General features: G+C 34.8%; 1 protein-coding gene across 3 annotated transcripts in view; it reads left to right on the plus strand.

Moving 5' to 3' along the window:
• The window catches only part of Sf3b1 (splicing factor 3b subunit 1), a 99,984-nt gene that overhangs the window by 45,459 nt on the left and 29,566 nt on the right, over positions 1-24,959 (plus strand). For all 3 annotated transcript variants that reach the window (XM_081739648.1, XM_081739650.1, XM_081739651.1), the window contains 9 exons: positions 972-1,280; positions 1,901-2,041; positions 3,946-4,127; positions 13,815-14,096; positions 16,475-16,620; positions 18,099-18,310; positions 21,411-21,556; positions 24,036-24,182; positions 24,708-24,833. In XM_081739648.1, the coding sequence (XP_081595774.1) occupies positions 972-1,280; positions 1,901-2,041; positions 3,946-4,127; positions 13,815-14,096; positions 16,475-16,620; positions 18,099-18,310; positions 21,411-21,556; positions 24,036-24,182; positions 24,708-24,833 (1,691 nt within the window). The remainder of the gene's footprint in view (positions 1-971; positions 1,281-1,900; positions 2,042-3,945; positions 4,128-13,814; positions 14,097-16,474; positions 16,621-18,098; positions 18,311-21,410; positions 21,557-24,035; positions 24,183-24,707; positions 24,834-24,959) is intronic.

Consider the following 24,959-nt stretch of genomic DNA (forward strand, 5'->3'; position numbering starts at 1 on the left):
CGAATTTCTTATGAATCTTCAAATTAAAAAGAGGAAAATCGATATGTAAACTTCTTGTTCAAAATAAACGGACACGTGTCAGCGTTTTTGAAAATTCTCATTTTGAATGGGGCAGCGAGGATTTTATATATATATATATTTCACCACATTGAAATCGATGTTATCTGTTATTTGTGATCTCATCACGCGAAAACGGCTGAACAATTTGAAATGAATTTAAAACCTGGTACGTGCCTTAAGCTAGTTTTTTTGTCATGTCATTTACGCGTGGAAATCTAAAATTTCAGCCAAAAATATAATATCTCACGAGCTCTTCAAGTTGGGACGATGAAATTCGTAAATAAATTCCTCAGTGAAATAACCGACCACGTGCCCAGTGCCCAAGCGTTTCCAAATTATTTTCATGGGGAAAGGGAGCGATTTCAATAATTGTTTTCGCTACATTGAGATCGATGTCTGTTGTTCGTGGTTGCATCACGGGAAAGACAGCTTACGAGTGGGAAATGAATTTTGAAACATCGTTAGTGCCAACTTTAAGGTGTTTAAAAAAAAATCATGTCACTTTGATTAAAGAGGGCATCCTAAGCGGTAAGAAGTTCAAAATTTATGTCATAAATAAAATACGCCATAATTATATTTTAAGGTTTTTATCATTACAGTTTCATTGAAATGCGTATCCTAAGGGGGGGGGGGGGGAAGACACTGTCCATAAACCTAGTTTCCTCGTGTGTGAACTTAGCACAACTATCTTCTTCAATCAATACCCTGTAAAAATTACATTTGTGTGATGTGATTATTTGGTAATGCAGTATATCAGGGAAACAAGGAGAGTGAGATTAGGAATCAAAGCTGTACATCTAGACAGAAACTTGTACTAAATTGGACCTAACTTTGGTATCGTGTATGTGTTATTATGTATGTATTAATATAGTGTGAATATAATCCTAATAATTTTCTTCTTTTACTTTCAGAAACCCCTGGACACAATAGTGGTTGGGCGGAAACTCCAAGGACAGATCGAACAGGTGGAGGTGATCTTATTCAGGAGACTCCTACTCCCTCAGCTAGCAAAAGACGAAGCCGTTGGGATGAGACTCCGTCAAGTCAGATGACTCCTGGCATGACTCCCACAACCCCTGGTACACCTCATACCCCTCACACTCCACATACACCCCACACACCACATACTCCTCATACCCCTCAAACCCCTACAATGATGACTCCTAGTGGTGTTACTCCTACTGGACAGAAGGCTATGGCTATGGCTACACCGACTCCAGGTAAGGAATTTAGTTTTGATGAATTTAATCTAATTTAGTATTTGGAGCTTTTATACACATTTTATATTTTTATAGGTGATGTAATGTGCCTTCCAAGTCATATATATAATAAATTATATGTTTAAGTACAAATAGAAAGGGCACGTAGAGTATGTTGCGAAGAGCATTTGCCAATAATAATAATAATAATAATAATTTAGTGAGTAGATCTTATAAAAAGTCTTTTAGCCTCATATCAAACATTTTTTGTTTCGAAGTAATTTAATTTCAGAACGACCAAACTTATATAAAAGTATATATTTCATTACTGCTTATCACAAAAAACCAGAAAACTGACATATTACTGGTAGGATTAGTAATCTGAAAAGGAAGACCGGAATTCGTTTCCCTTCCTGTCTTGTGATAACTTTTATTTTTTTCCTGAGATCTTTTTGGCATTGAAAAGATTATAAATTATGTTTCAGTTTATTAATATCAGTGATTAAGAATTTACAAGAAATTCTGTTTAAATAACGTTTAGATTTTATTTATGGTATTACTTTTTTTTTCATAATATGAATTAATTAAACTTCCTTTAGATTTGCTTATTTGATCTGTAATGATGTAATATTATTTTGCAGGTCACTTAATGACAATGACGCCGGAACAGTTACAAGCGTACCGTTGGGAGCGAGAAATTGATGAACGAAATCGTCCCTTGTCTGACGAAGAATTGGATGCAATGTTTCCTGTTGGTTACAAAGTTCTACAACCTCCAGCAGGTAATTTAATTTATTTATTATTATTTCTTTCTTTCTTTATTAATTTTTAGATTTCCAAAGTATGTTACGTATAAGTGTCGGAAGTGTAGTAGAATGGCTATGTCGACAGGTATCAGAGCAAGCAGCGTCCCAAGAACAGGTTCCATCTTAACCGTTGACCCTTTATTGAAACTAGAAGTGGTTCAGATTAGCGATTTCCGGTTTCAGCGTTTATCTCCATAGAACAAAACCGGTAATAGATAGCGACAAACTGTTTTCTGCAGTCAATTTAGCGTCTCAAGAGAACATGCCGTCACAACGCGCAACACACTATTGAAATCGGAAGTAATTGAAATTTCCTAGTTCTTTCGGTTTCAGTATTGATTTCCATAGATCAAAAACGATAAAAGATCAAGGAGTTTTTTTCCCCAGTTTATTTATCGTCTCAAGAAAAGGTTCTGTCCCCTCCATTAACCCTTTATTGAAAACGGAAGTGATATAAAATAAACCATTTCCAGTTTTAACGTTTATCGCCGTAGACCAAAAACAGTAAGAGAGAACAAGTAATTTTTTTTTTTCGGTCGATTCAGCGTCTCGAGATAGCATATCATCACAACCTGCAACACTACCGAAACCGGAAGTGGTTTAAATTTCCTAGTATTTCTGGTTTCAATGCTTATTTCCATAGAGCAAAAACGGAAAAAGAGATACAGAAAAGCGGTTTTATGACTCAGATTCTGCGTCTCAAGAGTAAGTTTTGTCTCAGTTTTATCTACTTGTTCAAACAGGAAGTGCTGAAAATCTGCGAGTTTTCGGTTACAACACTGATTCCATAATGAATAAAACGGTAATAAATAACGATAAGCAGATTTTTTAAATATAGATTCAATCCGCAAGGATATATTTTTACCACTAATTTTATTCTTCTGTTGCAACAGGAAATGATAGATATCAATTAGCACTTACGCTTTTAGTATTAATCTCAGTCGAACATAAACAGTAAGAGATAGGGAGTAATGGGTTTTTGATACTGATTTTGTGTCCTATTCTGTTGCAATCAGTAGTTACAGATGTACTACTTCAAGTTGGAGAATTGAAATCTACCGTAGTTTTACTGTGACACGAAGCTCATTTCTCTTGTTTTGACTGTTGAGGAACTATACTACTATAATCTGAAACATGAGCTTAGCTGAATATGTGATATTTTAGTACTACGAAAATTTTTTGTATTCAAAATATTTCGTGGAAGTATTTCTTTCTATATGTTTTATCCTATGTTTCGAACTAGATACATCTGAAATTATAGAAATCTATTTATGTACGTTAAAATGACAATGAAGTTTGATTTGTTTTGTAAGACATGTAACGAGGGAGAATAAGTTGGGGCGATTTTTTTCTATGGTTATGTACATCATCCTCCCTTATTAATTCTTTCTTTTATACATTAAATTTCCTTTCTTGTATAAGAGTAGCAGGCTGCGTAAAATATGAAAGGAATCTAAATATTACCAGATATTTCAACGTGCTTGTTATCTGACAGTTTTACTGTTTTAGTGTTGTTAGAAATTGAGGTTCTGAGAAGATAAGAATTTTTGACTTAATAAAGTTATTCTTCGTGTTATGAAATAAAAGTTCGGTAGTTCATCTAAGCTAATTGACTTAAGCGTATGGTTACTGACATTATTCACAGTATATTTATAGACAATACTTTCTTGTAGTGTTCATTCATAATATTCCTTTTTGTTTTATACTTTAAATAGTTCAATAGTATATCACTAAAGTTGCTCGAAATTCAGAAGTTGTAAGACTTTACTGTAATATGAGCAGATTTTTAATCAGTATTTAGTCTTGTGAAATTCCACTTCAAAAGTATTAATTGCAGTTTGGACTATAGAATGTTTATTCTAATTTTCTTATCTTTTAAGGATACGTTCCAATCAGAACTCCAGCAAGGAAATTAACTGCTACTCCAACACCTATTGCCGGTACACCTACTGGATTTTTCATTCAGTCAGAAGACAAATCAGCTAAATATATGGATAACCAGCCTAAAGGAAATTTGCCGTTTATGAAACCTGAAGATGCACAGTATTTCGATAAATTATTGGTAAGTAACTATACCAGGATTCGTTTTTCATTCCAACATCTTGCTTACACATTAAGTGACTTTCTATAGTGTAGAAAATAGTTTTAAAAAATCCAGGAGATAGAAAAATAGGTCATAAAATTACTTACAATTTTAGAAGTGCAGCTGGTAGATGTAGCAAGGTGTACTACTACAGTGCTATGGTTTTCATAACTTGGGCCGATATGTAAGCTTGTACGATCAACAAACAAAAGTTGATTCATGCACTCGCCTAGGTACTTGTCAACTACACACTTTTGTGGGTAAAAGAAGCGATGATTCTCGTAGTGGTTTGATGATTCACAATGACGGAGTAATACGAGTAGAGGCAAAATAACAGCTTCGACATAACATAGACTTTTCTTTGTGGTTTAAAGAATGAATAGATTGCTTGTTTTTTGAAGATCTTGTTGCTTATGCACTTACGTTTACGCAAAAGATTTTTGTAAAGATTTATCGTTTTATGCTGTTTGTAGAAATAGGGCTCACTTCTAACTGGCATCTTGTTGTGAATATGCTATTATAATCTTAAATCTAGATTGAACGTTTTGTATAAGCTTCAATGATTATATTGCAGTTAACATTCTTTGTAAGTATCTTTTAATTTTTCACAGCAACAAGAACTTCTAGTGCAATCAATTTACATGATCTGATTAACAAGATTTATGACTTCATCGTTGTTCACGGTATACACGAAATGGTGCAAAATAAAATTCCAAAGAAGTTAGATGAATTTCATGTGGGTTGCCAGATCTGATCTGCTTAAGAAGGTGTCAGAAAGCACTGAAACAGTACAGTTAGTAGTACATTAGGACATGTTAAATAAAAAGAGTACGTTTATAAATTATACATAACTTTTGTTGAAACAATAGGAAAAAAAAACACTGCTTTCGTAAGTATGATGGCAGTTTCGTTATACTTTCACTTTCCTTGCTGGGCCAGTCTTTCTTTGCTAAGTTTCTTAAATCTACTATAGAATAAATAGTAGTCTATCCAAAATTCGTAAAATAACGATTATATATATATATATATATATATATATATATATATATAAGCATTTGTCATGCAGGATATCGATTATCATGGGTATTGTAATTATGTTTGATTCTTAATAAATTCGAGGAGGCCGTAGTAGAGGCTCAGTGGTAGAGCGTTCACCTCTGGTGTGTGGGGTCCTTGGTTCGATCCCAGCTCGCCCCAAGTGAGATTTGTGTTGTTGTTGTTGTTATGTTTTCTCGGGGTTCTATCGTTTCCTCTTACTTGATTTATTCTACCATTCCATTCATTTCGCATAATCACCGTCTCCTTTAGCCTAGCCGGCATAACCGTGGGACGTAGATTTCATTTCATTTCATTTTGATAAGAGGTTACTACAAGAGAGGTCTGTTCACATTTAGTGTTATATTAAGGTGAAAAAAAAGTTTCTGACAAGTCTAAACTCCAACAAAATTAATTTCAACTTTCCTCTCTGTAAAATCATGGTTCAGTATAATGATGTTACTTGAGGGACGATGACGATGATGATCTTGTGTTATTAAATATTCGTACAGACCCCATTTCTCCACCCCGTGTAACGTGGGTTCCTGTCACCACGGCATGGCGCGTCCTCAGGTTGCGGATCGAGGAGAAGGCCTCTAGATATAGAGGTTAGCTGCGAATATACTGAATAAGCAGTCGCGGACAGACGACTAGGAGTGGTCCTCCAGCTTGGGGGTTTGGGTAAGGCTAACACCCTCATTCTGTAAAAAAAGGTACTTGTTCAGAAACATTCACAAAAGCCTCGGACAAGGACTGATAACTTGGCACGACATCAGCAAAAGAAAATGGACATGAGATTTGGAACATGGAATATTAGAAGTCTTTATAGGGCAGGCGCGTTAAAATCTGTAACGAGTGAGTTAGAGAAATACAGGATGGACGTAGTAGGAGTTCAGGAAGTTAGGTGGGAAGGAAATGGATCTGAGAATTCCGGAAATTTTACGTTCTTTTACGGGGAAGGAAATAAAAATCACCAGTTAGGAACAGGGTTTTTCGTTCACAAACGAATATTACCAGCAATTAAACGGGTTGAATTTGTTACTGACAGACTTTCTTTTATTACTCTTAAGGGACGGTGGTGTGATATTATTGTTTTAAATGTACATGCTCCAACTGAAGATAAGGGTGACGATATAAAAGATAGTTTTTACGAAGAAGTGGAACGGATATTTGACCAACTCCCGCGATACCATATGAAGATTCTACTAGGGGATTTCAATGCGAAGGTAGGACGAGAGGATATTTTCAAACCGATTATAGGGAACGAAAGTTTGCATAAGGAAAGTAATGACAACGGTGTTAGACTCGTGAACTTTGCAACATCCAAAAACCTAATCGTGAAGAGTACAAAATTCCCACATCGCGACGTTCATAAATACACTTGGACATCACCAGACGGAAAAACACATAATCAAATTGATCACGCTTTAGTAGATAGAAGAAGACAATCTAGCATGATTGACGTCCGGTCGTTTAGAGGGGCTGATTGTGACACTGATCACTACCTGGTAGTAGCAATAATACGGGAGAGATTATCGTTGAATAAAGGTAATATTCAATGTCCGAAAACGGAGAGATTTAATTTAAAGAAATTAGAAGAGAGCCAGGTAAGAGAGGAATACCAGATTGAAGTTTCGAATAGATTCGCGGTTTTAGAAGACTCGGAGTGCACTAGTGTTGAGGATACTTGGATTGAAATTAGAGATAGCATTAAAAGTTCAGCAATAGAAAAATTGGGACACGCGGAAATACGTAGGAACAAACCATGGTTCGACCAAGAATGCATTAAACTAGCAGAGAAGAGAAAACAGGCAAAATTGCGGTGGCTACAAAATCCGAATGAAACAACTACACAAAATTTCGCAGATACCAGGCGGGAAACTTCCAAAACTTTTAGAACAAAGAAACGGGATTTTTTGAAAGCTAAAATTAAGGAACTTGAAGATAATAGTAAAAATAAAAATATTCGGGACATGTATAAGGGGATCAGCGAATTTAAGAAAGGCTATCAACCTCGTGCTTACATATTAAAGAAATCTGACGGAACAGTTCTCACCGATACGGATAGCCTCTTAAATAGATGGAAAGATTTCTTTGACGATTTGCTGAACACGCAGCCAAAAACTAATGTGCGTGGAGAAAAGGAGATACACACCGCAGAACCGTATATTCCAGAACCCAATCGAATAGAAGTGGAAGCCGCTATAAAGAAATTGAAGAAACACAAATCTCCGGGTGTAGATGAAATTCCGGCTGAGTTAATTTTAGCTGGAGGCGAAAAATTGTGCAACAAGATACACAAACTCATTCTCCTTATCTGGAACAAGGAAGAATTGCCAAAAGAGTGGAAAGAATCAATCATTGTTCCAATTCACAAGAAAGGCGACAAAACTGACTGTAATAATTATCGAGGCATTTCTCTTCTGTCAACATCCTATAAAATCCTTTCAAATATTCTGTTAGCAAGATTGACCCCATACGCAGATGAAATTATTGGAGATTATCAGTGCGGATTTAGACGAAATCGATCAACTATCGACCAAATATTTACCATTCGCCAAATACTCGAAAAGAAGTGGGAATACAATACCCCGGTACATCAACTATTTATAGATTTTAGAAAGGCTTACGACTCGGTTAGGAGAGAAACATTATACAACGTTCTTACAGAACTTGGAATACCGAGAAAGCTAATTAGATTAATTAAGATATGTTTAAGTGAATCCCAAAGTAAAGTCCGGGTAGGAAAATTTTTGTCCACGAGCTTCCACGTCGAAAATGGCCTGAAACAAGGAGATGCGTTGTCGCCATTATTATTTAACTTTGTGCTGGAATACACCATAAGGAAAATCAAAGATAGCAACCAGGGCCTAGAGTTGAACGGCATTCACCAGGTTATGGCATATGCTGATGATGTAAATTTAATAGGGGATGATAGGAGAACAGTAGAAATAAATGCAGAGATCTTATTAAACGCTTGCAAGGACATGGGTTTAGAAGTAAATGCAGAGAAAACTAAATACATGGAAGTGCGTCGGGACCGTAATACGGCAAATTGTGGAGGCGTTAAAATATTAAATAATACTTTTGATAAAGTGGATACTTTCAAATATTTAGGATCAATATTAACAGACGAAAATCATATTCACGAAGAAATTAAATGTCGACTAAAAGCAGGGAATTCGTGTTACTATTCGGTTCAAAATCTCTTGTCGTCGCGAATTCTGTCGAGGAATTTGAAGCTTAAAATATATAAAACGATAATCATGCCTGTTGTTCTGTATGGTTGTGAAACATGGTCGCTTACTCTGAGGGAAGAACATGGACTGAAAGTATTTGAGAACAGGATCCTGAGAAGAATATTCGGACCCAAGAGGAACGAGAATGGGGAATGGCGGAACCTTCATAACGAGGAACTACATAGTTTATACGGTTTACCCAACATTGTTAGGGTCGTCAAGTCTAGGAGGCTTAGGTGGGCAGGTCATGTAGCTAGAATGGAAGAAAGTAGAAACGCTTTCAAAGTCTTGACTGGTAGACCCATAGGAAAACGACCATTAGGAAGACCTAGGCGCAGATGGGAGGACAATATTAAGATGGATCTCGCAGAGATAGGAATACAAAGTCGAAACTGGATGCAATTAGCTAAGGATAGAAGTCAGTGGAGAGCTTTTGTGAACGCGGCACTGAACCTCCGGGTTCCATAGGGGTCAGTCCGTGTCAATTCATCCAGGTCATGAAACCCATAGTCTCAGAATGGCATGAGGATTTTTCTGTTTACTCTACTTGCCATCCTTATTGATCACACCAAATTTTAATTTGATATCTTATATACTTTTTTAGTTAAAATTTTTTTTAGTTTGGTAAAATATACGTTTTTGTTTTTGCCGAGGGTTAAAGAGATTACGACATTGATATACTAAAAAGATCATAACTTTGTTAATTCTCATCATATTACAATGATTTTTTCACTAAAATGATCACAATAAGATACATAATAAGGTAAAAATACATTCAGTTACTTGTACTTGAATTGTTGTAGTAAATATTAGCTCAAACCCTGGATATTACGATTTTTTTTAAAGAAAAAACATAAAATTTTAAAATACAGTAAAAACTTAAAGGCACTACATAAACCAAAGTATTTTATATGTATTTATAAACCTAAAGGCATGAGCTAATGTGTTCTGAAAGAAAAACTGTGGGTTTTTAACTGCAAATATTTTTAAACCATTTATCTTTAGAGTACGGCCAGGTATTTCAAGAAAATCGTAGACCTTCACGTTGGCAGCCCTGGCGTTGTCCCTAATTGTCACAGGGACATGAACCATATCTCGTTACAAAGCTTATGGAACACAGATTCCAACAAGGTAACTTCTGTGCGCCCTTGTTTCCAACCCATAGAAGAAGAAGAAGAAAAATTGCTTTTTTTCAAAAAAAATATTTTGTCGGACTCTGGCAACACTGTTCATTGTCATACGCAGGAAAAAAAGTTATCGCGTACACACCAGACAATGGGTGGAATCATATAAAAAAATAAAGGGCCTAGGTGCAATAGCTTGCGAGATAAAAATTCGAAATCTCGTATATCCTATGGTCAACCTGTATATATTTTACGAAGGAACTGTGATCTACCCTCAGGTTGGCAACCCTGGCGACTTCCCTAATGGTCACAGAGACGCACATGATACCTCGTTGCAAAGCTTACGGAACACTGGTTCCAATGAGGTAACTTTTGAGCCCCCCCGATTCCCAACCCACAAAGGAAGAAGAAAATAGCTATTCACTATGAGTTTAATGAATTATACATATTCATCACATACAACAGATTGAATATAATCAGTGAACGAAAAAAGAATTTACCAAATCATCTTAAAGTCCTGAAGTGGTTCATTTACTATTTACACCATAGAAGTCCTGAAGTGGAATTACAGAAAATGTTTAAATAAAACACTAGCAACATTTTATTTCTGGGCTTGCATTTGTTTCAACATCTTGTTGCACTGAAGATTGATTGAACCTATTTCCTTTTCGAAAAAAAAAAATACATTCTTCCGGATGCTTTTGTGACGGGGGGGGGGGGGGGATTACACATGAAATTATGTTACTCATAGGAATCCAGCAAACATGTTCGTTTGGGGGCCAGTGAAAAGATGGAGCCGGCCCATGGGTATGCATAAATTTAATTTTAACGTCTCCTTCATTATCATGTTTTGACAAAACTAATCCAAAATACCACCGGTCATCATAAAGGCATGCAATGTAATTGTGCACACCCACAACAGGCATTTTCGCCGAATAATTTTCTCCAGAAAAGTTGAATATTGTGCAAAAGTTGCTCGTTTTGTTCCAGTGGAGTCCTCAGATTTGGGCTCAAAGTGATGAAGACTACGTGTTCCAGGTACTGTCCTGGCTTGAGTGAAACGCCCTTCTAAGTTTTTTCGTGCATCTATCAAGATTTCTTTTCTAATCATTGTGAACTTTATATTTTCTATATTTTCCTTGAAAAAAAAAAAAAAATAATAATAATAATAATAAAAAAAATCGGAATTATCAATAGCATTACCAGGACTGCGTTGGAGACTTGCTTTTGTCACGATGCGCTTGACAGTGCCACCTGTACCGTCATAAGGAGACTTCCCATGACTGGTGGCAAAAAAACACCATGTAGCTTTTAATCCAAAGTCTTTTTCATGAACTCATGTGGTTCGGATTCCACGTTAATCAGTGGGTCCACGTCTCATATAGTCTCGCTGCTGAAAGGGACGCTAAACTGAAATCAACTCAACTCTTTTTCATGAATCTGAAGGCTGTAGGATTCGCACTCCTCAAGATACCGAACGAAATTGCTACCTAAACTGATATAAGATTCCAACGAACTGATTTGATTTGTGAAATACTTTGTGAAACAATCTTACTTTCTAAATACATTAAATATATTTTTAATTTATTAAAAACTAAGACTATTATCGAAAGCGCTTACGAGTAAAAAAATAAAATAAAATAAAATAAAATTACATTTTGGTTATTTGATTTTAAAGTTTACTGTAAAAGCTTATGCGCAGTTGTATTAGTTCTAGAACATTGATAAATTTACTGCAGCTTAAGTAATTTAACATCTTCAGCTTGATTAAAATGTCATAATTTCATTACGCCTTACATGTAAATCATTCAATGAGTTTTCAGAAAGTAAAATTTGCACTAGTTTAACCCTTAGAAGATGCCTGGCTCATCCCTTTCTCTTAGCGCCAGTACTTCAAACCTCTGTTGCTCGGCTCCTAATGAACCTAGACTGTGCCCCCTCATGCCGAATCCGTAGGAGAAAGTGATTTTTCTTTTATGACAAAGAACAGTGTTGCCAAAGTCTCACAAACGTCAAAGATGATTTTCAGCTTTTGTGGGCTGGGAATCGGGGGGGCTCAAAAGGTACCTCATTGGAACCAGTGTTCCGTAAGCTTTGCAGCGAGGTATCATTCGCGTCTCTGTGACAATTAGGAAAGTCGCCAGAGTTGCCAACCTGAGGGTAGACTACAGTTCCTTCGTAAAATATATACAGGTTGACCATAGGATATACGAGATTTCGAATTTTTATCTCGCAAGCTATTGCACCTAGGCCCTTTATTTTTTTATATGATTCCACCCAATGTCTGGTGTGTATGCGATATTTTTTTTTTTCCTGCGTATGACAATGAACAGTGTTGCCAGAGTCCGACAAAATATTTTTTTTGAAAAAAAGCAATTTTTTTTCTTCTTCTTCTTCTATGGGTTGGAAACAAGGGCGCACAGAAGTTACCTTGTTGGAATCTGTGTTCCATAAGCTTTGTAACGAGATATGGTTCATATCCCTGTGACAATTAGGGACAACGCCAGGGCTGCCAACGTGAAGGTCTACGATTTTCTTGAAATACCTGGCCGTACTCTAAAGATAAATGGTTTAAAAATATTTGCAGTTAAAAACCCACAGTTTTTCTTTCAGAACACATTAGCTCATGCCTTTAGGTTTATAAATACATATAAAATACTTTGGTTTATGTAGTGCCTTTAAGTTTTTACTGTATTTTAAAATTTTATGTTTTTTCTTTAAAAAAATCGTAATATCCAGGTTTGAGCTAATATTTACTACAACAATTCAAGTACAAGTAACTGAATGTATTTTTACCTTATTCTGTATCTTATTGTGATCATTTTAGTGAAAAAATCATTGTAATATGATGAGAATTAACAAAGTTATGATCTTTTTAGTATATCAATGTCGTAATCTCTTTAACCCTCTGCAACAACAAAAACGTATATTTTACCAAACTAAAAAAAAAATTTAACTAAAAAAGTATATAAGATATCAAATTAAAATTTGGTGTGATCAATAAGGATGGCAAGTAGAGTGAACAGAAAAATCTTCATGCCATTCTGAGACTATGGGTTTCATTTGATATTTTAGCTGGATGATTTGAAATGGACTGACCCATAGGCCATAGAGTTAGTTAGTTAGTTTTTCTATATATTCAGCTTCCTGTTAAGAAGTTCTTCTTCCATAATTAAATTTTGTTGGTCATTTCTCCTCACCTTAAGAAGTAAAAGCGTTACATTTGATTACTAATTTCTTAATCCAAAAATAAAAATACAAGTAATGGAATGCGCAAAGATCTTATTTATACTATTAAATAATAAATTATCTAATATTTCGTCTTTTTCTTCAATTTGTTATTAAGAATGTCCATTGACTAGATGGGAGAAGGTTCTGAAAAGAGAGAACCTGTTGCGATAGGGCAGCCCTATCCAACGCAGCGCCCATAACATTCCTTCCTGGCGCCCTCCGAAAGGAAATTTAACTTTGCTGACATTATTCATATTTCGAGATAAACGTATTTATAAATATCTTAAGTGTAATTCTTCTCAGTCATTCCTTATGATAGTGTAGTGTTTGAACAGCTAACGGTATGTGTGTCGGTGGGGAACAATCTTAGTGAAAGTAGACTTCCAGTGTGGAATAACTTTATTTATACATATTTTGTGTCTATTTTTATGTTACGTATAGTTGCTAATTGAATATATCTACTTGCTCAATCGATACTTGTATTGAATATCGAAATACAAGTGATGTTCTGCAAGGAAACAATTTAGTGAGGTGCAAGAAATGTTCAATGAAAGCGATGAGCTGAATTTGTGTGTGCAGCCTCGGCAGCTTATAGTTAATTTATATATAAGCAAAAAAGCCATGTCGAAACATATTTTTTTCCTGACTTGAATACTGATTTTTCGTTATTCGATTTAAAAACACAGTATCTCTCTCGTGTAACATATAGGCTTATAATAAAGTAAATAAATACCTTATTATGCATAATTTCGCATAAAAGGAAAACTAACGTATAGACCTTTATTTTTTATGATGATGGTAACGTCAGAAGTTGAAGGGAATAAGTTCATTATTATTATTATTATTATTTGTAGTAGTAGTTCTTGTTGTGGTCGTGCTAGTGAAAAAGGTTGAGTGCTAAACTCATAAAACAATGATACTAGCAACATGAAATGTTATTTGAAACTTTAATTAGCAATATAAATATACTGTTTATATGATGACATTTTAGATATTGGTATTTATCTAAATCTGTATGTTTCGTTTCCTTTGTGTAGGTGGATGTGGACGAAGAGAGTTTGAGTCCAGAAGAACAGAAGGAGCGAAAGATAATGAAGTTACTATTGAAAATTAAGAACGGAACGCCTCCGATGAGAAAAGCAGCCTTGAGACAAATCACAGATAAAGCTCGCGAGTTCGGAGCTGGGCCTTTGTTCAACCAGATTTTACCTTTGCTCATGTCACCTACGTTGGAAGATCAGGAACGACACTTGCTTGTGAAGGTCATTGACAGAATTCTGTACAAATTGGATGACTTGGTTCGACCGTACGTGCACAAGGTAATTTTTTTTATGTATGTTCATAATTGGAACAATTCCTGTGGACATGGTTGCTTGTGGAAACTGTTCAGATTAATAAAAGTCCCAATTTTGGTTTATTATTATCGATTACGAACGTAATTTGACGAAAAGTGTTCGTACGTTAAGCGCTGAAGGGGGTGTATAATAATTTAATATTAATGTACACCTATATATGATCCTGAATACTAGTACATTTACAAAATATAGTGCTATATCACGATATCAGGCTTTCCAATGCTCCTATATTTCCTATTTTTCCTATATATTTGCGTCTTTTCCTATAAATTCCTATATTTCCTATATTTTAGTGGCATTGGTATTTCCTCTTGTGAAAATAATATAAAGAAATAAGGTGTGGTGGTTGGATGGCGTTTTGTCTCCACAATAGGGTGATTGAATGGAGACTCGTCTGTATTTCGTTTTTTCCTGCTTATTGTTTACAGGTAATTGGACCAAACAGTATCCAGTTAGTGCAAAAAGTATTCATACACCTATAAAATGGAACAAAAAGTAAACTAGCTTCGTCTATTCATTAAAAAGTTCTTTGGAGTAGTAATTTTAAAGACTTACAAATAATTTATTTAGGTGTATCAATACTTTTTGCACTAACTGTAGGCAAATAATTGTAGAATATATTACACATAGTCAGGTCTTATCTTAAAAGCGCCAGCTGCAGAATGTTTGCATTTTACTTGCGAAAACACTAAGAAACTCGTGTAAAATTTTAGATAATTAACGAGATAATTACCCACATAGTTATATTTAGAGTAGAATGTATGTTCATATAACAGTTGGTGTAATTTCCTTGTGATTTTTTTTTCTTTCTTCTATCTATATTGAAATGTTCCTTCCAATATGTAGAAATATTGTTATATGAGTTTCTTTGTTCCTTGTTCTTTCGAAATGTTCCAGGGAATAATTGAAATGTTCCTTTTTCACAGCTTCACGAAACCTCGTACATTTTTTCGTCATGATTTCCTATATATATATATATATATATATATATATATATATATATATATAATTTTCATTAGCATTGCGATATACCCAACTTCCTATTTATCTACAGATACATTTTAAAATTGAGTTTCCGTAAAGAAAACCGAATGTCAGAATTTAGCGATTGTTATTCGCACGGATTGTCATTTGCTCTCGTAAGCTAAAAAGCCTAACCGACTCACTTAATCTCTGCGAAATAAACGAATCTGCTCTTTCCATATACAGAAATTTGATAGCAATGACGTTATTACCCATAAGTTTTAAATTAGGTTGATTGATTGTGCACTCTTCACTACTAGCTATGGCCGATAGAAAGAAGTTTGGCATTGACCTATACGAGTAATGTCAACTATCGAAAATTTCGTTTGTCAAGCAATCTTGTTTTAAGCTCCTTAAAGAAATAAGTAATACTTCATATATTTTAACTCTCGCTTCCATGTTTTCTGAGTACAGGTGTTTCTGAATAATCATCTGTTCATCTTTCACTTTTTGACTGAACAGATTACAACTTTTACATGTTCATATCTTCTTTCATATGTTATTCATTAAACATTTTTAGAAGTTTGTATCTTTTATATGTGTGCAGTGAATAAAATATATAAGAAATAGAAGCATGTAAATTTTGCAATCTCTTGCTGCCAAGGACAAACCGATTAGTCTCCGAAGTATAGCAGATGAGTATTTACAAATATCTCCCCTCAAGGAACATGGAAGTGAGTATTATTTTAAATTGTTTTACCCCGGTAGGACAGTTTAGTTGATATCGTTGGAAATGGGATCGTATTGTCTATTATTAACTAATACAGTACATTACAGATCTATTGAGATGCCTTAAGAATTACATATAAGCGGTGATCATTTTGAGAGCCTGGATGCTCGTGTGTTTGTATCTAAATTACCGTCAAAGAGATGTTTCTGATGCGGACAAGAGAGCATCCAGGCTCTCAAAAATTGATCATCGCTTACAGATAGTTCTTAATGGATATCATTCTTAACGGTTGTTTTAGTCCATTGATTTATACAGATTTTTTTTTTAAATAACTACTGTTAAATTTATAAATAATGCAAATTCATTCATTTTAAACTGAATTGCAAATTTATTTTTAAAAAAGCAAGGAACATTTAACTAGACTTGAAAAGAAAGCAATAAAATCATATAATGAAAATTTCAGTCCATTTGAAAGGAAACAAGTAATTCCTCATATAAATCAGTTGTCTAAAAAGCAAAAGATGGCGTAGGTGGACTGAAGACTGTTAAGGGTTTCAGATAAGTCCTTAATCATGAGTGATTATTTGCCTGTTGCAAATGATACGTAATGCAATGCAGTTTCTTGTAATATTTCAACATCTATTTTCAGATCCTTGTGGTTATAGAACCTCTTCTAATCGATGAAGATTACTATGCTCGTGTGGAAGGCAGAGAAATTATTTCTAATTTAGCCAAAGCAGCTGGTTTAGCTACCATGATTTCTACGATGAGACCGGATATTGATAACATCGACGAGTGAGTATTTTTTTCACTTTCTCACGAAGGCTTTAATTTATTAATCCGTTAGAGAAAAGTGTTGGTTCTATCTATTATTTGTAGCTTCGCTTATTGTTATTGGATCAATGTGGATTCTATTTCTTTTAATATAAATTAAACATGCTTTCAAATGATACAACTTTAAACATTTTCATGTTATCAAAACGATTCAAAATCACCGAATAATTCATTCTGTTTAATTTTGGGGGTAATTTCTACTCTAATTTTTTTCTTGCATAGTTATGCAAGTAACTCCCGCAAGTTTTTGAAATTACGTTTTATGCTAAACAGTGTGTAAATCTTTAATGTGTCCAGGGTGTTTTAAAAAAAATGTCATGGTACAAATTACTACACTAAAGTAGTTGCAATAAAATTGGAACAATTAACTCGGAAAATCTTTCGGTTATATCTTTTATTTGAGAAATCGAATTTCTCTTCACGTAATACGTGTTGTAACTTGATGTCATGTAACACGGACCTTCTTGCCCTTACGACCGCGCTTTTGTGCAACGTTTGCTGATAGCGTCATGCAAATAATATTAAAACTTGATACTTCCATATTGTGCAGTGCAGAAGGTCATTTATCCTTGTGATAGTGAATTACACCCGTCTGCCCTAAGCTGTAAAATCCCTTTTCCACCGAGTACAGTTCAGTATGGTGGCTCTGGCGATGAACAGTTGCACGACATCGGAGCTTCCATTGAAGGAGGCACCTGTTCAGTGCAGCCTGATCTTTGCATACTTTCCAGAGTCCCTCTGCGACGTGCTTCTTGTGACAGGACTCAGACATACCACGTAACTCAGCGAGCATTGCCTCATCAAGTTATTAGTTTCGCCTGTGATTAAAGTGATTTTTGTTAGAAACATTGTCTTTGCTCCGGTAGTAGTAGTACCCTGAGCCAGGTGCAGGATCCCAATCAGTGTCTTGCCATCTACAGTTGGAACTTTGGCGCAACTGATGAAGGTGGTTCCCGTATTTTTTTTTTTTTCCTCCATGCTGTTCAGCATTACCCTAATACGTCGTGCTGATAATTTGAGTGTTTTATATCAGCTTCAGCTACACCATTGCGAGCTGATAAATCAGAACCCCTTCTCATTATCTCAATCGCTTTGAGCACTATGGAACCCGACTCTTAGTGTAGACTTTTTTTCAGTTTAGTTGTACCAAGTTCTTGATCTCTTTTAAGGTTATTTTTAATAAGCAAAAGGCGTATCGTAATATACATTTTAAATAGGACTATCAGTGTTCTCTTTTTTTTTTCTTGGGCGTTTCGTATAAGTTGCATTATTAATTTATGTGTATAGTTTGTATTTTCCATGCTCAAGTGTATAATAATTTATATTTAATGTACATACTTTGTTATGGGCATTTAATTGAAAATTCAGTAATATTAATTATATAATACAACGGATGTACAATTTCGTGTTACTAACTTCGTGACTATCCCTTATTCTAGGTACGTGAGAAACACTACAGCCAGAGCGTTTGCTGTCGTTGCTTCTGCGCTTGGAATTCCATCTCTTCTGCCTTTCTTGAAGGCCGTATGTAGAAGTAAAAAATCATGGCAGGCCAGACATACTGGTATCAAGATCGTTCAGCAGATCGCTATTCTTATGGGATGTGCCATTCTTCCACATTTGAAGAACCTTGTAGAAATTATTGAACACGGTGAGTTTTTCTTTCTTTAAATAAAACTATGACTTACTGTATTTATTAACAGAAGTGACTGTAATTACTGTGTATGTTTTTTCGATAAGGCATTTTGTTCTAAGTATTTAATGATAATAAATTAAAACCTTGTACAGTTAGAAGCATAGCTCCAACCTATTGTTTCTGACTGTACAAGTTAAAATTTTATAGTTTTCAATACATAAAATGGAAAGTTCTTAACCAATTTAAATTTTTAAAAAACTAAAAATAAACTCTGATGATGGAGAAAATAGAGTAAAAAAAATACTACTGGACACAGAATCTAACTTAAGTCTTATTTAATTTTAATCACAGGGCTCATAGCGAGTCACTTTTTAACTAAAAGTTACTATTTTTTCAAGCTGGTCACTAAAAGTTACTTTTTTTCAAATTTGTCACTTGGGAGGTAAAGTGACTTTTTCGTGTGATTTATGTGTTGCATTGGCAGTTTTCTAAGAAAAATATAAAAATAAATGGAAAAAAGGCAGAAACTTGTTACTTATTACTCTGCTGAAAGCTTCAGTACTTGCTGCCACATGTGAAACAGTCAGCTTTATTCTCACTTCAGCGTTTATTCTTTCTAAATCATAGTGGATGGTTGGTGGATGCTTAAGCTCTCAAGGTTGGGTTGAGAACGCTTCTGTGTCTATTCTTTCTTCTATTATAATAGTTCTTTAGTTTTCTCTCGTAATAGTTAACGTTCCGCTCAACGTTGTGTGTGTGTGCGTTTGTGTGGTTCATCATGTTCGTCTTGTGTTAAGGTTCTTGTGTGTTCTTCTTAAGAGTAGGTGGTAATTTTGAATATTTCATGGTTTTGAGAACTTTCAGTGCTAAGTTAAATATAATTTCTGGGATAAAGAAATTCGGAAATACGCCAGAACTGGTTCCATTTACGCAGAAGCTTCTTACATCTGCTAAGTCTGCTTACTGTAAGTACAAAGCATACTTAGAAAACCTAAGAAACGAGGAAGCTCAAAATAAATAAATAAATAAAAAATAAATAAATAAAGAAGAAAAGATGGAACAGAACAACAAAGGCGTGATGGAGAAATTGACAAAGGAAAAAGGGGCGTGATGAGATTTTGGTCACTTTTTAGTCACTTTTTCGTGTGCTTATGGCCACTTTTCAACTATTTACAAGAGACCAGACTATTATGAGCTCTGTAACTGGGTGGGTGGGGGGGGAGGAAGGAAAGGAAATAAAATATTTCAGTTTTACGTCCCATAGTTATGCCGCCTAGGCTAAAGGAGACAGAGATGATGAAAAATTAATGCAATGGTGGAATGAACAAAGTGGAAGAAAACGGGAAAACCCCAAGAAAACTCACGCACACGATGTTTGTACACTACAAAGCCCACTTGGAGCAAGCTGGGATCGAACCAGGATCCCCAAGCACCGGAGGTGAACGCTCTAACATTGAGCCACCGCGGCCCCGTTTTAATTACAGACGGCACTTATCTCTTTTATAGAGGAAAACGTGCATGGACTTAGTTTCTTTCTAAATGTAGTAACTGTTATAGTGTATACGAGGGAGGACCCAAAAGAAACCGGACTTTCGTTCTAAAAAAAAATAATTTATTACATTTTTTTACAAAATTCTTTCAGTCTCCTTCAAAGTACTCTCCATTAAATGCGATTCATTTCTCTCATCTTCTTTTCCACTGTTTGAAGCACCTCTGAAACTTTTATATCGTACAATGCGCTCTGCGAAGCTCTTTTCACAGCCTCTGCACCATCAAAACATTTTCCTTTTAAATTTTGTTTAATTCTCGGAAAATGTCATCATGTTGGTCAAAAAGTTTGGATCACTTCAATCTGATTTTTCAAGTCCTGGCTCAAATTCAGACGAATGATTTGATCCTGTGTGAGCAGGCGAGAAACAAACTTAGCAATAACATGTCTCACTTGCAAAACCTCACGCTGGCACGAGTTCCAACTCACTCCTGACTGTTTTGAAATATCATCGATCATGAAACGATTATCCTCGCTGATTTTGGGGCAGATTTGTTCGATGTTTTCGTTTCAAAACGATGAAGAGCACCCAGAACAAGCATGATCTTCAACGCTCATCTCACCACACTTACAGCGCCCAAACCACTAAAAAAAATTGTGTGTGGTTCATAGTATCCTTCTTGAAAGTCTGTTGAAGCATTTGGTAAGTTTTCGTTTCCGATTTTCCATGTAGGAAGCAAACACACTCCTTGTTCCTTTGCCATAACGATTTCGCAGGCGACAAACGAGAACAGTTGAGAAAAACAATAATACAATCAAACGTTAACCTCCTACGCAGACGGCGCTTGGCCAACTGATCTGGGAAGGTCTCTACTAGACCCACCTAGCAGGAGAACTCTACTACGCCTAGGAACGGCAGCGCTCTTTCAATCCGGTTTCTTTTGGGCCCCCCTCGTATATTAAAGTAAGAATTCAGAATACAATACTTATCCAATTACAAAACGGTTACTATAATTTCAACAAAGTACAAGGAACTGACATGTTCTCCTATGCATTGTGTATTCTGTGCTTAGCGTTTCAATCTAGAAATTCCACAATCCCAAATGTACGGAGTGGGTCTGTCACAAAGCTTAAGAGTACCCCACAAAAAAGTGCTGTATACCAGGTATACTGTTGCAGACAAATTTAGAGATCTCTTACCCCAACCACTACCTCTCCCCCACACAACCCTCGGCTGATCTTAGGCAGCATGTGTGCTCTCATTGTCTTCAATATTGCCGTACTTGTATAGACCCTACTGAAGTTCAGCATTTTTAAAAAAGCAATGAATGGAAGATAAAAGAAAGGGACAACAGAGGAATGTGGCAACGTTGATTTTTAGGTAACAGGGGTCATAAATTTCTAACAAATGTGGCCAAGAACAGCAGGGAGAGTTTTAAGGCCTTTTTAGATTTTAGGAAAAAAGTAACTCTAATCATGTTTGCTAGTATATAACAGTTATATATATTCATATTCCCCTTGGTATGTTTAACCAGGCCAAGTAAGTTTAAATAATCTTTCGTGTGAACTAATTATACTTGTGGAATTTATTTTGCTGTGTTCTAATGCCATTTCTGTTCTTCTCAGGTCTTGTCGATGAGCAACAGAAAGTAAGAACTATCACTGCCTTGGCTATTGCTGCTCTTGCAGAAGCTGCTACACCATATGGTATTGAAAGTTTTGACTCTGTATTGAAACCTTTGTGGAAGGGTATACGAACACATCGAGGCAAAGTACGTATTATTTTTTTCTTTCTTTCTTTGTCAAATATTTTGTTAATTTTATAAACTAACAGGAAGAGAACAGTAACTCAATTTGTGTTTCGATTGTTAGCAGATCGTTCAGAGAATCTAGGAACGGAGTAAATGTAAAGAAGTCATGTAACAATGTCAAGTAATGTGTCAAGCAGGTCTTATTTCTTTGGTCATTTAAAAATTGTGGAATATATATTTCAAAGGTAATGTAATAATTTTAAATTGCTATTTTCTTACAAGCTATTTTCGTTGTTATTTATACTAGCTGAACCTGCGCTCTCTACACAGCGCATCATTCGCATATGAGCATAAATATCCTTCTCATTCCTCACATCTGTACATGTACCTTTACAGACACAAGTGAAAAAAGTCTTGATTAAAAAAAAAAAAAATCGGCAAGGCGTATCATAAAGGGGACCTCAATATTTCGCACCGTTTGCAAGATTTGAGCCTACTTCCGGTTGGAGTTTCTAATTCATGCATGACCAGTGTTTTCTTTCTTCTTCCATGCAGTATGTAATAAGCAAATACATTACATACGCAGTTAATTATAATTGCAGTTATATATGGTGTTCATTGGGCAAATCACTCCAAAAATAAAGATTCATCTTACTGGTTAAACTGGAGAAATGGTTATCGTTCCTTTGTCATTATTGGCCATGAAATAAACGCCTGAGACATATGCAACCCCTATATACAACAGTGTGGTGTTGGAATGTATAACGCATAGGATATGATGCTTTACTTTTTTATTTTTTTGTAATTTCAGCGCTTCCATGCGTACCTTTAAAAATGTAATAAAGAAATAGCGGCCATGTTTTTAAAATATTCAATTAGAACTGGACAATCTACGCAAAATTTCCAATCGATTAGTGAAAACGTCATCTTTCTAGAGCCTGTAGTTTCCGAGATCTCATTGTCGAAAGGATTGGCCTCAAACATATAAATTTAGTTTAAAAGAACTCGGAAGATGGAAGCACAATTCATGTGCATTGATTTTAGAGAAGGCTTATTAAAATACAAAGGCTTTGAACAACAATTTTATATCATAAACTTTATGTAAAGGATCTAGTTAACTGATTTAATTAAAGTACTCGTACTTAAAATGTTTGTCTCTGTTAAACGTGAAATCACACATAAGCGTAAAAGAAAGATTTGAAAGCCATAGTTATACGTTGGAGCTCGGGCGCTTTTAATTGCTATTGTAGCATTTTAATAGATAGATATTTATGTTTTAACTAATTAATAAAATTCAAATAATTTAAAAGCCATAGATAATGAACTTTTCAGTAATTTGAAAAATGAATTAAGAAATAGTTCAGAATATTTAAAGTACAGGAGACTTCAGTCTAAATTAATTTTGCGTATTACAGCTCACCATTCCACATTTCTCTTCTTCAAATGGAAATAGTTTAATAAGGAGAACTTGAAACTGTAAGATTAAATATGTTAATGTGCTCGATCTTTTGCGCAACTGTGTTTGCGTTATATCACTTTAGTAAAATTCATTTTTCATTCTTTCAGTTTCAGTGAGTTTGCGTCTATAGAGGATAAAATAGGAAAGATATGTATATATAAAAAATATCAACATTGTCTGGTGCATCATTTTATATATATATATATATATATATATATATATATATATATATATATATATATATAAAGCTATCCGTTAGAAATGAAAATTGGAACATAGTTAGCATTTGGGCTGAGATAAGTTTTTATCATTTCTATTCAAATTCTCATCCTAACGAGAGAAAGGAGGTTTAACTGTACTTTTCAGATATTTTTCATAAACCTACTCTTTCCGTTCAGAAAACTGTCATTTCAGCTCTAGACACTGAATGGTTCAATCACGAAAGGAGTTTTTTGTGGTCTGAATGATTGCACCGATCTCACTAGTTGAAATGTTTAGGTGGCATGGATTCGATTCGTGGTTCAGTGGCATTTTGAACTCATTAAATTCGTCCCTGTAGAGGACGAAGTGTGACAAAAATAAAAAAAATGAAATGAAATCTTTAAGTTTTACGTCCCACGGTTATGCCGGTTAGGCTAAAGGAGACTGTGATGATGAGAGATGAACTAGTTATTGGACTATTCAGTCATACCGCAGACCTGCCATACATTCACTTTCAGATTGTATTCAACAATTTGCACGAACTACTATACAACGCAATAATTACTGTGCGTGGACAGTCCAGTATCTTAAAGTAAAAGTGTTGTTCATTGCTTATGTCGATTAAATTAGATATACACAAATTAGGAAACAACTCCAACTGATATTTTCTAATACCTATTAACTCTGTAAGGGTAACTTCAACGAAATTTCGGAGATGCAACTGGGCCACGAATCGAGTCCTGATCTGCTGCTTATCATGGTGATGTGTGAACTACTATTATGCTACATTGTATTTACTTAAATAGTGTGTAAGTATAATATTTATTTGCTTGTTTCCAGGGTTTGGCTGCCTTCTTGAAGGCTATTGGTTATCTTATCCCATTGATGGATGCCGAATATGCAAACTACTATACCAGGGAAGTGATGCTTATTTTGATCCGAGAGTTTCAGTCTCCTGATGAAGAAATGAAGAAAATTGTATTAAAGGTATTTTATTTAATGTTGATATTTTTTATCTTGAAATTATTGTTATTGCTTGTTGTACATGGGATGTGTGCTGAAGATATCCTCTGACCTAGTTGCAGTTAAATGTAGAATACTGAAAATTTAAATGTTATTGATATATATATATATATATATTAGATAGATAGATAGGATATATATATATATATATATATATTATTCACTTTGTAGTTGATTAAAGAGAAATATATTTCTCACGTATCATCCATGAATATGGGAAAGTCTGTATAGCTAACTACATATCAGGAAAAATTTCAAAAAAATATTCTGGAAAACAGAAAAAAAAAATCGTTTTTGTCGCCATCCTGCTCATGGGATCTTGAAAGATATCACCCTTTAAATTTGAGGAAAGTTGTGCCCTGAAAATCAAAACATGTAAATTGCAAAATCATTGATTTTTTTTTTAAAAGTAAACTAGTTGATATTAGATATATTAAAATCAATTAAACTAAAACTTCCTAACATGTTCTTTTCTTCTTGTGTTTATAGGTAGTAAAACAGTGCTGTGCTACGGATGGTGTAGAAGCTCAATATATTAAAGATGAAATCCTGCCACACTTCTTCAAACATTTCTGGAACCATCGAATGGCCATAGATAGACGAAATTACCGACAGGTAATGATACTTCATGTATATATTGTCCTAAAAGTGCATTTTATGTTCGTAGATAATTAGAAAGATCGTATTTGCGTATCAGTTCATGTGATTTTGACTGTTTATGCATGGGGTTCTTAAATTTTC

This window comes from Thermobia domestica, chromosome 15 (genome assembly GCF_964235325.1).
Source record: "Thermobia domestica chromosome 15, izTheDome1.hap1.1, whole genome shotgun sequence".
NCBI lineage: Eukaryota > Metazoa > Arthropoda > Insecta > Zygentoma > Lepismatidae > Thermobia > Thermobia domestica.